The 14,050-nt window shown below is 37.9% G+C and overlaps 1 protein-coding gene across 1 annotated transcript in view; it reads right to left on the bottom strand.

Moving 5' to 3' along the window:
• The window catches only part of HHLA2 (HHLA2 member of B7 family), an 83,244-nt gene that overhangs the window by 9,564 nt on the left and 59,630 nt on the right, over positions 1 to 14,050 (bottom strand). The window contains exons 2-3 of the mRNA XM_060198414.1: positions 3,169 to 3,255; positions 132 to 482 (exon numbers count right to left, since the gene is read on the bottom strand). Of these exons, the coding sequence (XP_060054397.1) occupies positions 132 to 482; positions 3,169 to 3,229 (412 nt within the window). The 5' untranslated portion in view covers positions 3,230 to 3,255. The remainder of the gene's footprint in view (positions 1 to 131; positions 483 to 3,168; positions 3,256 to 14,050) is intronic.

Here is a 14,050-nt window from a genome sequence, read left to right on the forward strand (position 1 = left end):
GCACAAGCTATTATTCATTTAAAATAATGAGGTATAGTTATATGTATCAATTTGGAAACAAGTTCATAGAATCTTCAGAGAAATATTAAATATTATTTTTATATTTTATAACACCTTACATGAATACTTACCTCCCACCTTTAGCACCACTTTTCCTTTGAATTTGTTAGATGATGTTCCCACATAGCAGATGTAAATTCCTTCATCCTGAAGGCTTAATCTTTTGACAGATAAGGAGGCATTTCCATTGTGAATTTCATTATGAAAGAGTGATGTCCTATTTGTATATCTGGGGTCTTGTTTTTCTAAGTGGTCACTGCCTCTGTAGTATGAGTAAATATAGTTATCATGATTGGTCCAGTGGATTACAATTTCAGACCCACTCTCAAATGAGCAAGGGAGAATTATATCTTCATCAAGTCTTCCAAGGACAGTTTTCTCCCTCTCATCGCCAATGCTGAAGAAAGTTGGAATGGATTCATCTAAAATTAAGAGCAGAGACATTATAAAGGAAATTATTGATGGGTGCTCATGAAGGGTGATTCTAGGACTGCATAAGAGAACTACCCTAGGCCAGCAATCTGATCATTAACAAACCACATTACGAAGAACCTTTACTAGTGAAATTGCTATAAATAAGCCGCGAAGCACTGTGTCTGTGTGTCTAAACTGTAATTGGACTCTTGTTTAGTTCATTAACAAGAACTATTAACATTGGCAATACCCCAAATTATAGAAACACTAGTTTTTTACCTACTGAGTAGTCTCATCTCTCTTCTGATTCTGGTCTGTTAGAGCACCATAAATTATGTATCTTATATGCATTTAAAAAAAAACACCTTCTGTTGGTTTTTATTCCCTAAAGTTTAGTTCCAACACCTACCATAATACCAAATCAGTTTAGCCAAGTAGCAAACTTAGATTGTTTGGAACATGTAGAAGACAATGTTGGGTTCTGGAGTATGTTGAAACATTTAGATGCTAGTGTCAAATAGAGGAGGCATGGGCAGGAGGAATCCAGAAGGGGACAAATATTTACTCATTTTTTTAAATTGTTGTTGTAGTTGTTGTTATTGATGTCGTCATTATTAGATAGGACAGAGAGAAATGGAATGAGGAGGGGAAGACAGAGAGGGGGAGAGTGAGATAGACACCTGCAGACCCGCTACACCATCTGTGAAAGACTCCCCTGCAGGTGGGGAGGGAGGGGGAAGGCTGGAACTGGGATCCTTATGTTGGTCCTTGGGATTTTTGCCACTGCACTTAACCCAATGCACTACTGTCCAACTCCCCAACTTATTTATTTTGATTTTAAGTTCACTCTTAGTATATTCTGGGAGTCAGTCAAAACATAATGAAGGAATCTTAAACTGGATGCAGAGGTAAAAGTCTTAATATTTCTGATTTACACACACACACACACACACACACACAATTATTTTACTGCAATCATCAAACATTGATTTTAAATATCAGATGGATTCAGAGGAGTGAAAGACAGTTCAATGGGTAGAATACACACACTTTGCCATATGGGGCCCTGTTTGGAGCCCCCAGGCAACTAGATAAGAGCACCTGCACTAGAGGAGTAGGGGAGCGGAAAGGTGGAAGTCTCATCAGCACTGGAACAGTGCTATAATATTTTTACTTCTTTTTAAAAAACATTTATTTATTCCCTTTTGTTGCCTTTGTTGTTTTATTGTAGTTATTGATGTCATTGGATAGGACAGAGAGAAATGGAGAGAGGAGGGGAAGACAGAGACGGGGAGAGAAAGACACTTGCAGACCTGCATTACACCAGTCCTTGCACTTTGCCCCACCTGCGTATAACCCGCTGTGCTATTGCCCGACTCCCAATATTTTTACTTCTGTCTCCTGTCTCTCATCCTCTATCAAAAGATGATAGATAGATAGATAGATAGATAGATAGATAGATAGATAGATAGACAGACAGATATAGATAATAGATAGATGTTAGGTAGATAGAGTTTTTAAAAAAATGACCGCTGGGAACAGTGGGATGATGCAGTTACAGAACCTCAGAAATAACTCTGGCTGCAAAAAGAAGAAAGTACTAAGTAGACTCATTGCTAAGTGAATATACCTGGCTGTCATTATTATTATTACTATTGTCAACAGAGTTATTGCTGGGGTTTTATGCCTAAATGATGAATCCACTGTTCCCAGTGGCTATTTTTCCCCTTTCTTTCTTTCTTTTGATCTTTCTCTCTCTTTCTTTTTTCTTTCTCTCTCTCTCTCTTTCTTTCACAGAAACAGAGAAATTCAGAGGGAGAGGGAGAGAGACACTTGTAGCACAGTTCCACCACTCATGAAGCTTACCCCCCTCTACAGATGGGAACCAGGGACTTGAACTTGGATTTTTGATGCTTGTGCTCAACCAGGTGCACCACTGCCCAGCCCCCATGCCTACTCTTTTAATAATATATGAAGGCAGTGTCCAGCTTCCTTTATAATTTCACAAAACCTTTTATGAAACTCCTGTGCTCAGTGAATTCTAGGACTAGGAAGTTCCTTATCGTATGGACAATATAGTAAACTCTTTTGAACCTTGATCAAGGCCACCCAAGATGGGAAAATTGGATTTTTATATGATCCTGTCAGAAAGATTTTTTTTCTTCTGCCACTTTTTCTCTCTGACATGGCCCATTATTTTTTCTCCAGAAAGAAGTTTATTTCTGTATGGAGCTAGAAGTATATGGTATTAAGTTGAGAGGATGGCAGGGAAAGGTGGGTAAGAAAAGGAATGGCTATTGTCAAGCTCCCTAATTGCCTTACTAACTCTTCTAATAGTTAATTGCATATTTAAATAATACCTATCACAAGATTTAGCAAAGCTAACAGTGCCATCTGTCAAATATCCAACTTAGACTTTAAAAAATAAACCTACCAATCAAAATTGTCTTGTGCTGATTTTGTATGTAGTAGCTGATAACAGATTAGAAAGAGCCATAATCAGAATAGAAAAGAAAAATTATGCTTTAAATCTTCATGTACTTCTAGCAGTTTTCCTGATTCTCATTTACTGATCTTCAGAAGTATTCACAGTAGTGTGGAAACTTTGAAGAAACCGCCACCTTGCATTGTATGATCGTGTTGCTGTTTAATGATTGAAATGACTAACACTTGGGTAATTGTAAAAGTCCTTACCTTCAGATCTACTCAGAGATTGTATAAAAATGAGGAAGAAACACAGCACCACTGCAGTCATGTCCTCTGACTGGCATATTAGTTATACTATCAAAGAGAAGCAAAGATTGACCATCATGGATTGTAATTGCAAACAAAGATTGTTGGAATAGAAAATTAAAATGTGTGACTATAGGAAAGTTATTAAGTAAGTTGTGATGGATTAACATTAATTGCAGACATTAAAGTTGCTATTTTTTTTTTAAAAAAGGTCTATAAAGATATGGGAGGAAGTTCCCGTTCTGATATGTTATAAGAGAAAAACAGATTACAATATAGCTTTTCATTAGCATGCTCCCTTTCAAACCAAAACAGACATTTCTGCACATAGGAGAGTGACATGACATATCATATACACTAGGATAATAACTCAAAAGAGCAAGTTTCATATCTAAAGCAGTGCTTTCCATGTAACAGGTGTTAAAATTGAATGGTGATTTTCTGGGTAATCTTATCGGTTATTTTTAAAGATTTCTACAATGGGCGTGTAACTTTTAAATATATGTAGTAACACAAATTGAACTTAAATCTGAGAACATTCCTTAAAGTAATATGTGTAAATTATAAGCAAATATATATTTATGTACTATATTTACTATTTATTTATTTAAACCAGAGCACTGTCTTATTGTGTTTCTGGAGAATGAACCCAGGACCACTTGGTGCCTCAGGCATGAAAGTAACTATTATGCTGTTTCTCTAGCCCTCATACAATATAACTTCACATGAGTAAAATGTAACTGATGCTTCTGGTAATGGGGCTTGAGATAATTTTTACTCCTTTAAAATAGTCAACGACCCATTTTGAAAACCTCTACAAATAAAATTTAAAGAAATAATTTGGGAAGTCTATAATCACAAGGTTGAAGTCAAAATTTTGCTGTTATAAAAGATTTAAGAATGGATAAAATGATTGTAAAATTAAAATTGGATTCTTTCACCAAACCTTATCAAAATAAAACCTGGTTTACAATTTGTAATCTCATTGTTACATTTTAAATATTAGAAAATAATTTAGTATGTATAGTATCTTAAGAGGGCCTTTTTAACATTACCACAGTTTCTACTATAGGTATATCTAATAAAATTTGGAAAAAATTATAAATAAATATGGAATACATTTTTAATATGAAAATCTTATTCCAAAAGCTTCCATCTTTCTCATATGAAGAATCAAATATTTGGAAATGTAAAAACTTGTATAATTAGTCTTAGTGATTAAGACCATAGTAATTCTTTTTATAGTGTATTATGTTCACATATAATATATGAACGGATATATGCCACAATGTTTACCTCTGAATAGATTACAGATATGTAGTATATGTGAATATCGTACTTTTTGCCATTATAGGCTATTTAAAAACAAACTTACAATTTTATCTACTTTTTTTTTTCAAGGATCAGTTTAATCAAATCCTCCATGCTTACTTTTAGCTTTGCAGCACTCCAGTAATGACTCTAGTATATGCTATCTTTCCTTAAAAATGTCAACATCCTTTTACTCCATCTCTCTTTCCACTGATGCTGTTGACTTCACTGATGAGTTATAATTACTATTGGATACTCTGTCAGCCATTTACCACCAATTTAACCAACTGGTTAACCACTATTCCCACTCTGGAGTGCTTCTTTTTTTGGTGAAGTAAGCAAAGATATGAAAAACAACTACCGAATGATGTTGCTCATATATGGCATAATGAAAATTGAAACACATGAACTTGGAAAGAAAAAAAAGTAGCCAACCCATCTCTAAGAATTTGGGAGAATTCAAGTAGTTATGTGACTGTGGAGGTGGGACTACAGAATCATGATGGTGAGTGTGGTGTGGTGTACATCTGCAATCTTCTAATTTTGTAAACCATTATTAAATCACCAGTGAAAGATGGTTAAAAAAAATAAGAAAAAAAACCCCACTATTCTCTCCCGATTCTTGATTAGCTATCTATTATTCAGCTCCATTAACTTTTTGGAATAATTGTCTAAACAGCCAGTTCCACTTCCACTTTACAATCTCCCCTTGATTGCCTCTGGGTCTTTAGCTGTCAGGGTCACCAAGAATTTGCCAAAAACAGTAAATATGACTTGGCTTCATCTTAATTTCATGTCCGCACTAAGCATAATGGGCTGTTGTTTTCCCATAGAAGATTCTTCTCCTGGTTTCTGGATCAACAGATTCTCTTAGTTAGCTAGTCTCCTTTATGTGGTCCTTCCTCAGTTCTTCACTAAATCTTCTCCTCTACTTGCTTTATTTTGGAGAAATGCACAAAGTTCTGTATCCTTCTGTTATTTTTTTTCTTTCCCTGTACTCTCTTTTTAGATAAGTTACTCTGCTCCACATCTCTGAATGTTATCTCTACCCCAAGAATTCTCAAGCTTAACTACTGAGCCAAAGTCATGTACTAACTTCCTCATTATAAGCATCACTGTTAATGTGAGTCCTTGCTTTGCACTTCTTAGCCTTGACAGGGGCTCCATGACCTATCCTCAAATAAAATAAGACAGCAAATGTTTCTCTATATTTTGTCTTCATCTCAAGAATTGATACCAAATCCTTCTAGCTGTTTAGGTCAGAAACTTCTGGTTTTTTTTTTTTTTTTACAGAACAGGTACCCTATGCATGCATGATTTTACTATTCTGGACTGTATTTATTTAATTTTTTTTAATTAGTGACTTAATATTGAATTGCAAAACTATGTGATGATGGGTATAGTAGCACACCATTCCAACGACCAGAGTTCTGTATCCCATTCCCTTCATTAGAAACATCAGTAGTTCTCCCATGGTCACAGATATGGGTTGAATTTTATTTTATAACTATCTATATTTATTCATATTTGCCCATTTTTCCTGTGGTCCTGCCATCTCTAAGTCATACCTACATCTATTACTACTTATAAGTGTCCTTCTTTTTTTTTGCCTCTTCTGCCTCTGGGTCCTGATGGAATTGGAGATCATAGCCCTCTGGTCATCTCCCCCTAACATTTCTCCTCATCTGAGGGTATGGACCAAAATTCTTTAAGGGATAAGAAGGTAGGAGCTCTGGCTTCTGTAATTGGTTCTGGTTCTCTGCTGAAAGTGAGTGTTGGCAGATCAAGCCTTATTCCCAGTCTGTGTCTATCTATCCCTATTGGGGTAGAGCTCTGGAGAGGTGTGGCTCTAGGATATCTTGTTGAGCTCATCTACTCAGAGATGGACTGCTTTTTCATTCAGATAAAGAGACAGAGAGGGAGAAACACCATAACACAGGAATTTTCTCCAGTGCTACTGTGATGATTGGGCTCAAACTTGGGCACAAGGCAAAGAAAAGGCACCACCCAATAAGCTCTCTCTCTTTCTCTCTCTCTCTTTCTCTCTCTCTCTCTCTCCAGCCCTTAGATGAGAATTTTATTTTTAAAATTTTATTTATTTATTTTCCCTGTTGTTGCCCTTGTTGTCTTTTTATTGTTATGGTAGTTATTATTGTTGTTATTGATGTCATTGTTGTTAGATAGGACAGAGAGAAATGGAGAGAGGAGGGGAAGACAGAGAGGGGCAGAGACAGACAGACACCTGCAGACCTGCTTCACCACCTGTGAAGCAACTCCCCTGCAGGTGGGGAGTCGGGGGCTCAAGCCTGGATCCTTATGCCAGTCTTTGCACTGGTCCTTGCGCTTTGTGCCACATGCGCTTAACCTGCTGTGCTACTGCCCAACTCCCAGGTCAGAATTTTATAAATTAATCTTTATTCTTCTCTTCTTTCATGCCTCATATATCATCCACTAACATGCATGTATAATTTTTGATAACAGATTAGATGAAGCTATTATTTGAGTGCCTCTTACCAGGCTCCACAATGATCATATGTCAAAGCAATGACCATCACTTAACTGAATATGTAAAGCAGAGATTTTTAGCTACCTTTTCTCATTCTTATCTCCGTACAGTTCACCATAAATAAAGCAGCTAAAAGTCACATTTTTAAAATATAAAATTCTACAAAATCCACCTAATTAAATCCTTTCAGTGGCTTCCCAGTATATTCTGATCCAGAGAGGTAGAACGGCATCAAAGAAGTCATAGCACGGAAGCTGCCTTCAATGCAGTGGGCATCAGGCTTGAACCTGGGTCACGCACATAGCAAAGCAGTGCATTATCCAAGTGAGGTATGTCACCAGCCCCTCTGATACAAATTCTTAACCCTCGCTACCAAATCTTGTGTATGCTGCCTCCTGGTACTACCTGTCATTCCAGTCTCTCCAGTCTCTCTCACACCTCCCACACAAGTACTCCAAGGACTTGTGGACACAAGACAAGTACTCCAAGGACTTGTGGACACAAGTGCCCCAACTCAACGATTATTATGAGCATGAGCTAAAAACTAGGTCATTGGGAACTATTTAATTTATGACTTTTGCATAAAATGAAAAGTTACTGTAAACCATTTATCATTTAAGATAAAATACTATGAACAAAAAAAGAAATAACCAACCTCTTCTACACAAATGCTTGATTTAGCGCTGTTGAAATAATTTCAGTATTCAGCTAAGTGAGGCAGTTAATGAGTATTTGGTCCTATTTTTATGCCCAAGTTTTATTTTTAGACATTTATTTTCCTCCTCCAAAGCGGCAAAATCTTTTACCTTACATTCAACTGAAGTTACCCAAGTTGCAATCAGCACTCTTGCAAAGGGGATCAAATGTTAGAAATATTTATTTCTGGTGCATTTTTGGCTATACTCCAATATGGGGAAGAAAGAGAAAGAGAGGCAGTCTCATAATGGAGCATGGAAAAAAGAAACTAGATACTATGGCTGAACAGACAGAAGGAGAAAACTGAGGCCATTCTACAAGAATAAAATTAAAAGAACACAGCAGCTGCCGGGTACCCATCTTAATAGCTACAGCCCAAATTGACTGCAGCCGTCAGCTCTGATTACGACAACGATGGTAAACATCATTTGTTTTCGAATCAGACTTTCTATATGGTATCTAAGTAACACTCAAGACTAGTTCTGACCTCTTAACTGATGGTCAAGCTATGTCTAGAGTCACACAGCAAGTTAATCCTCCCTTGAAAAACCAGAATATTTCACATCACCACTATCATGCGAGGTTCACTCTGAGAGTTCCCTGAACAAGAGCAGCTTCCAGGGTGCTCATTCTCCCCTGCATTGTTTTTAATTGAGTGCTTTTCCACAGCACTCTTGGCACTGTGCCAAATTGTGAAGGAAGTCATAACAAAAGGAAAACACTTTGTAACATCCTAGGGATTTCTCCTTAACATCCACTTAGATTTTAATAGGATTGACTCCTTAAGACAGTAAAAGGAACAAAAGAGTATTTGTACTCAAATATATCTCTCCTGATATTTTGTAGTGAAATTCCACACATAGATGAATTATACCTTGAGTTGAAACCTAAATTCTCAGGGGGAATGAGGGTGTCTTGTTTTTCACTTTAGACTGTTTTGGGGGAGGTGAGAAGATGTGGGCTGTCTTGATTTGCTTTGTTTTGATTTGGAAATCAGGCAAACACTCTTGGAGTGGAAGGTGTAGAAATACAGTTGCAGGTTAACAGAAGTGGAGGAAAAGGGGAAGTGAAACAAGGAAGAGCTTGTGGTACTAGGTGGCAGCTGACTTGCTGGTCACAATTTTTTAAGTATTTATTTATTCCCTTTTGTTGTTTTATTGTTGTAGTTATTATTATTATTATTGATGTCATTGTTGTTGGATAGGACAGAGAGAAATGGAGAGAGGTGGGAAGACAGAGGGGGAAAGAAAGATAGACACCTGCAGACCTGCTTCACTGCCTGTGAAGCAACTCCCCTGCAGGTGGGGAGCCGGGGGCTCGAACCCGGATCCTTACACCAGTCCTTGTGCTTTGAGCCACCTGCGCTTAACGTACTGTACTACGGCCCAATTCCCTGGCAACAATTTTTAAACAGATAACAGAGCCACCAGCTTAGTGCAAGGAACAGTCTCCAGGCATCCTCTATGGAACCACAATATCTCAGAACATTCCATGAGATGAAAAGAGAGCAACAGGGATTTATCTTTGGGTTTATTACATGGGTCAAAGCTTTCCCTGCGGGACATTAATTCCCATCCCTTTCCTGTTGTTTACCTGGTTACTCAGGTCAGCCGCTAAGAAAACCAGCTGTCATACTTCCACTTAAGACACTTTTGAGTATGGATATATGGGGTAATTGCAGCTAGGTGATAGAAACTATGGCTCTAAGACTTGTATTTCATTCTACTTCCTACCCCAGTGGTGGCTTTAAAGTAAGAGATAATTGGTGTCCAAGGTTTCCCTGGGAATGAGGCTGAGAATTTGCCATACTATATCCTTGGTAAGCTTCTTCGTCCCATTTCGTTTCCTAAATTCCCTTACAGTTTCCTCTTATGCTTTCTTAGTCCTCAGTAAGAGGAGCCTAAGACAACATATATACATATATGAGACCACCCTACATAGGCTACCTATCCTTCATGGCAATTTATATAAGAAAGAAAGCAACTAACTGGTTTTGTTTCACTTTTTAGCAATAATGCTATAAAGCTAAAAACAACAAAGGAAATGCCAGGGTTAACAAGGTGAAGGGTAGATGTTATACAGAGCACATAAAGATAATAAGCAATTGAACCAACCTGCAAGTGAACTGAGTTTTGGACACGTACAGATATAAGGCCAAGAATTTCTTGGAAATAGTCAACTCTTCCCCTGCAAAACACACTGATAGATCCCCAAGCACATAAATGCCTCTGGGAAGATAGTCTGATTTTCTACGCACTTTTATTTCCATTAATTCTATGAGTTACCACCATCAATTTAACTAAATGTTACGTCAATTTATTAAATGGTATAACAAGACAAACATTCATTTCTCTAACAACTACGTAGACTAAGATAAAAGCTTTGGAAAGGCTAAAGGAAAAAAAAGGCAAATCACAAAGAAGATTCTATTGGACTAGGTACAGGAGAGACAGTAATAAAAGTCTGAAAGCAAATTGTAAAGGTCTAAGGAGATAGACTCTTTTATTACAATCTGAATGCAAAGTTCTTGGCCGTTTTCAATAGAACCTCAAGATATTGATGATTTAGTTTGTGCAATAAAGACAATAAAGAAAATCAACCCCCCCCCCCCCACTAAGCAGGTTGGATTGCTGCCAGAGATAAGTGGTGTTCTGGTCATCCTCTCAAGAATAAATATAAAATAAATAGATAAATGTGAGACTGATTGTGTAAGATTTAAGAACTTCAGCTGAAAATGAAAGCTCTGGAATGATAACCATGAATTAGCACCACAGATAAGCTTATATGAGACAATGTTAATTTTATGTTTCTTCTTCTTTTACTTTTCTTACTTAAATATTTATATTTATTTATTACTGGACAGAGACAGATAGAAATTTAGAGGGGAGAGGGAGATAGAGAGGGAAAGAGACAAAGAGAGACATCTGCAGCCCTGCTTCACCACTCCTGAAGCCTTCCCCCTGAGAGTGGGTCTTCTTTTATAGAGTACTGCTCAGCTCTGGCTTATGGTGATGTCAGAAATTTAACCTTATACTTTGGAGCCTCAGGCATCAATCACATAATGAATAATCATAGTACTATCTCTTGGCCCCTGAGATAATATTTTTTATAAAGCAGAAAGCCAAAAATAATTGCCTATCAAAGAATAAGGGTTAGGCTACGATACAGGACTTCCTTCTCATTGTTGCTTTAGGTTAGTTCTTTTTTTTTAAATTGTATTTATTTATTAATGAGAAAGATAGAGGAGAGAGAGAAAAAGAACCAGACATCACTCTGGTACATATGCTGCCGGGGACTGAACTTAGGTCCTCATGCTTCAGAGTTCGATGCCCTATCCACTGTGCCACCTCCCGGACCACAGGTTAATTCTTTTTTTAACTTTTTAAAAATATTTTTATTATCTTTATTTATTTGATAGAGACAGACAGAAATTGAGAGCAAGGGGGGTATAGAGAGGGAGAGAAACAGAGAGACATCTGCAGCCCTGCTTCACTACCCATGTAGCTTTCCCCTCTCAAGCAGGGCCTGAGGGTTTTAACCTGGGTCCTTGTATATTGTAACATATGTACTCAACCAGTTGGCTCCTTAGTTTAATAATTCTTACTTTTTCCCCCAGGGGCACTGCTCAGTTATAGTTTATGGTGGTGGTATTGAACCTGGGACCTCAGAACCTCAGGCATGAGACCTCTTTGCATAACCATTATGTTATCTCTCCCAACTATAATTCTTTTTTTTTTTTTTAATATTTATTTTCCCTTTTGTTGCCCTTTTTTTTAATTCTTGTTGTGGTTATTATTGTTGTTATTGATGTCGTCATTGCTGGATAGGACAGAGAGAAATGGAGAGTGGAGGGTAAGACAGGGAAGGGGAGAGAAAGATAGACACTTGCAGACCTGCTTCACCGCCTGTGAAGCAACTCCCCTGCAGGTGGGGAGCCCGGGGCTCAAACTGGGATCCTTACAACGGTCCTTGCACTTTGCACCATATGTGCTTAACCCGCTGCACTACTGCCGGACTCCCTCCCACCTATAATTCTTATCATAATATTATTAAGAATTTTTAATTCTGATGTCATAATGACTGTCGAAGTTTCTATAAATAATTACATAAACACATTGTATTCTAAGTAATATATTAAGTATTCCCTACTCCTACTCCCCAGTATGAGATTAACCATTTCACCTGAATCACTGTGTTATCATTTCATATTCAGAAGAGGTCCCCTTCTGTCTATAGTTCCAGAGTACTGCTAGCACAGAGTGACCTGTTATGTAAGATCAGAATTGCGGATTTCGTGTGAAGAATACTCAGTCTTTACATGGCTTATTTATGGCAACATAAATCTTAGAGAGTTTGTTAAGAGCTGCTTTTTAATAGAGCCTATGTACACCCAAATTAGTGGCTTTCAGGCTTTCAAATATAAAGTGGCACATAAACTGACTAGCTGGTGCAAAAAAAGAGAAAGAGAGGGAAAGACAGAGAGAGAGAAAAAAAATGCAGGTCTAGGACTGTGTACACAGCTCAGTGGGTCGATTCTAGCATACAGTGCTATCAGGTTTGCTCTGTATCACTGAGCTTTCTGTACAGCTCAAAGTCAATCCTGCCGAATACCTTTGTTTGTAAAGCTCTGTTGCCTCAGCTCTCTCTCTACTCACAATCCATTCCTAAATTAAAGTAAAAAATGTTCAAGTTCAGATAAACAAGAGAAAATAAAATACCTTGAATTGAGCCTGACCTCCTAGAAAATAAGACTAGATCTTTCTTTGTGTGGTATCCCACCCTGTCATCCAGCAAGCTTAATATCTTTTCTGCCATTAAAAACATATAATTTGAACATCACCTACAGGTTACACACTGTACAGGGATGAGGGAAATAATTCCTAACCTAAGGGCACTCAGTCTGGAAGATGGATTTATAAACAAATTAGTCATAATGCAGTAATAGGCTCCTGGTAGACACAGTGGAAGGACAGAGGGAAAATACTTGACAGAGTGCAGAAAGGGTGTTAGGAGAGTTTCTCAAAGCGTCAGTTTTGTTTGTTTGGCAAGCCAGAGCTTCATGCCTATGTGAGATTTCACCTCTCACCAGGCAGTTTTTTTTTCATGGAGATAGAGAGACAGAGATATTACAGCACTAGAACTATTCACGGTGCCATGACATCTGCCAGATGGTGCTGGGGCTTAGAGCTGAGATGAGCACATTGGATCGACCTTCTCGTGGTGCATCCCGTGAGTACCCATTCATTGGGGAAACTGACATTCCTTCCTAGCCGACTGAATCCACATGGATCCCAGTCACTATCAAAGCCAGCAACAAGCAGCTCCTGACAGCTTTCAACCTGACGCTGTTGACTGGCTACAGAAGAAGGGCAAACGCTAGAAGAAGAAGGCATGGCAAAAATTCTAGCTGGTAAGATATTCCTCTAGCTCAAAGCATTAGTTTGGAAAGACAAGGAAAAACTGGCCTGTGAAAAAGAATTCAAGGGAATGAAGGAGAGAAGATTCTCTAGGCAGAAAATAGACCAAGAATGCAATTATAAGAGGAACATAAGTATCAGGGAAGCTATGTGGCAGAGAAAAATACTGAAAAGGTATGCAAAGACTAGAATGGAAACACTGAAGAAATAGAAAGTTCAGGGGTCAGGCAGTGGTACACCTGGTAAAGCATACACATAATAGTGTGCAAGGACCCAAGTTCAAGCCCCTAGTCCCCACCTGCACTGGCAAAACATCGTAAGTGGCGAAGGAGGGCTGTAGGTGTCTCTGTCTCTTTCCCTCCCTATCTCCCTGTCCCTTTTCATTTTCTCTATGTCTCTGTCAAATAATTAAATAAAAAAGTAAATGAAACAGAAATTTCATGCTGAAACCAGATCTGAATTTTAGAAATATCACACCCAGTGGGATTCTAGGTGATAAATAAAAGGAATTAATCTATAAGCACCAAGTAAATGTGACCGAGGATCATTTAAAATCAAACATAATAGAGTACAATGGATGGAATGTCCAAGAATTCTGTGGCAGGCACCAGTACCATTCCCCCTCCTCTCTAGTTAACAGAACTTCTTTGCCCAACCTGTGCAGGAAATTACTACCTCTCGAGAAAAGTTCAGAAAAAGTCAAAGAAGAGATCATGACAGACTCCAATTATATGAGAGTCTTCTGCTTTAGAGAAAGGAGAAGCTGAGCATTGACCATTGTGAAAAATTGACCCTTGACTGAGAAGTAAAGGCAGTTAGAATTTCCCAATATTCCTGGAAATTTAGAGTCCAGCAACTATGTTTCTGTGACACCTGAGTATTGAATACAAATGTGTCTGTGTGTCTGTATTTT

The sequence above is a fragment of the Erinaceus europaeus genome, chromosome 9, assembly GCF_950295315.1.
Source record: "Erinaceus europaeus chromosome 9, mEriEur2.1, whole genome shotgun sequence".
In the NCBI taxonomy this organism is placed as follows: Eukaryota; Metazoa; Chordata; class Mammalia; order Eulipotyphla; family Erinaceidae; genus Erinaceus; species Erinaceus europaeus.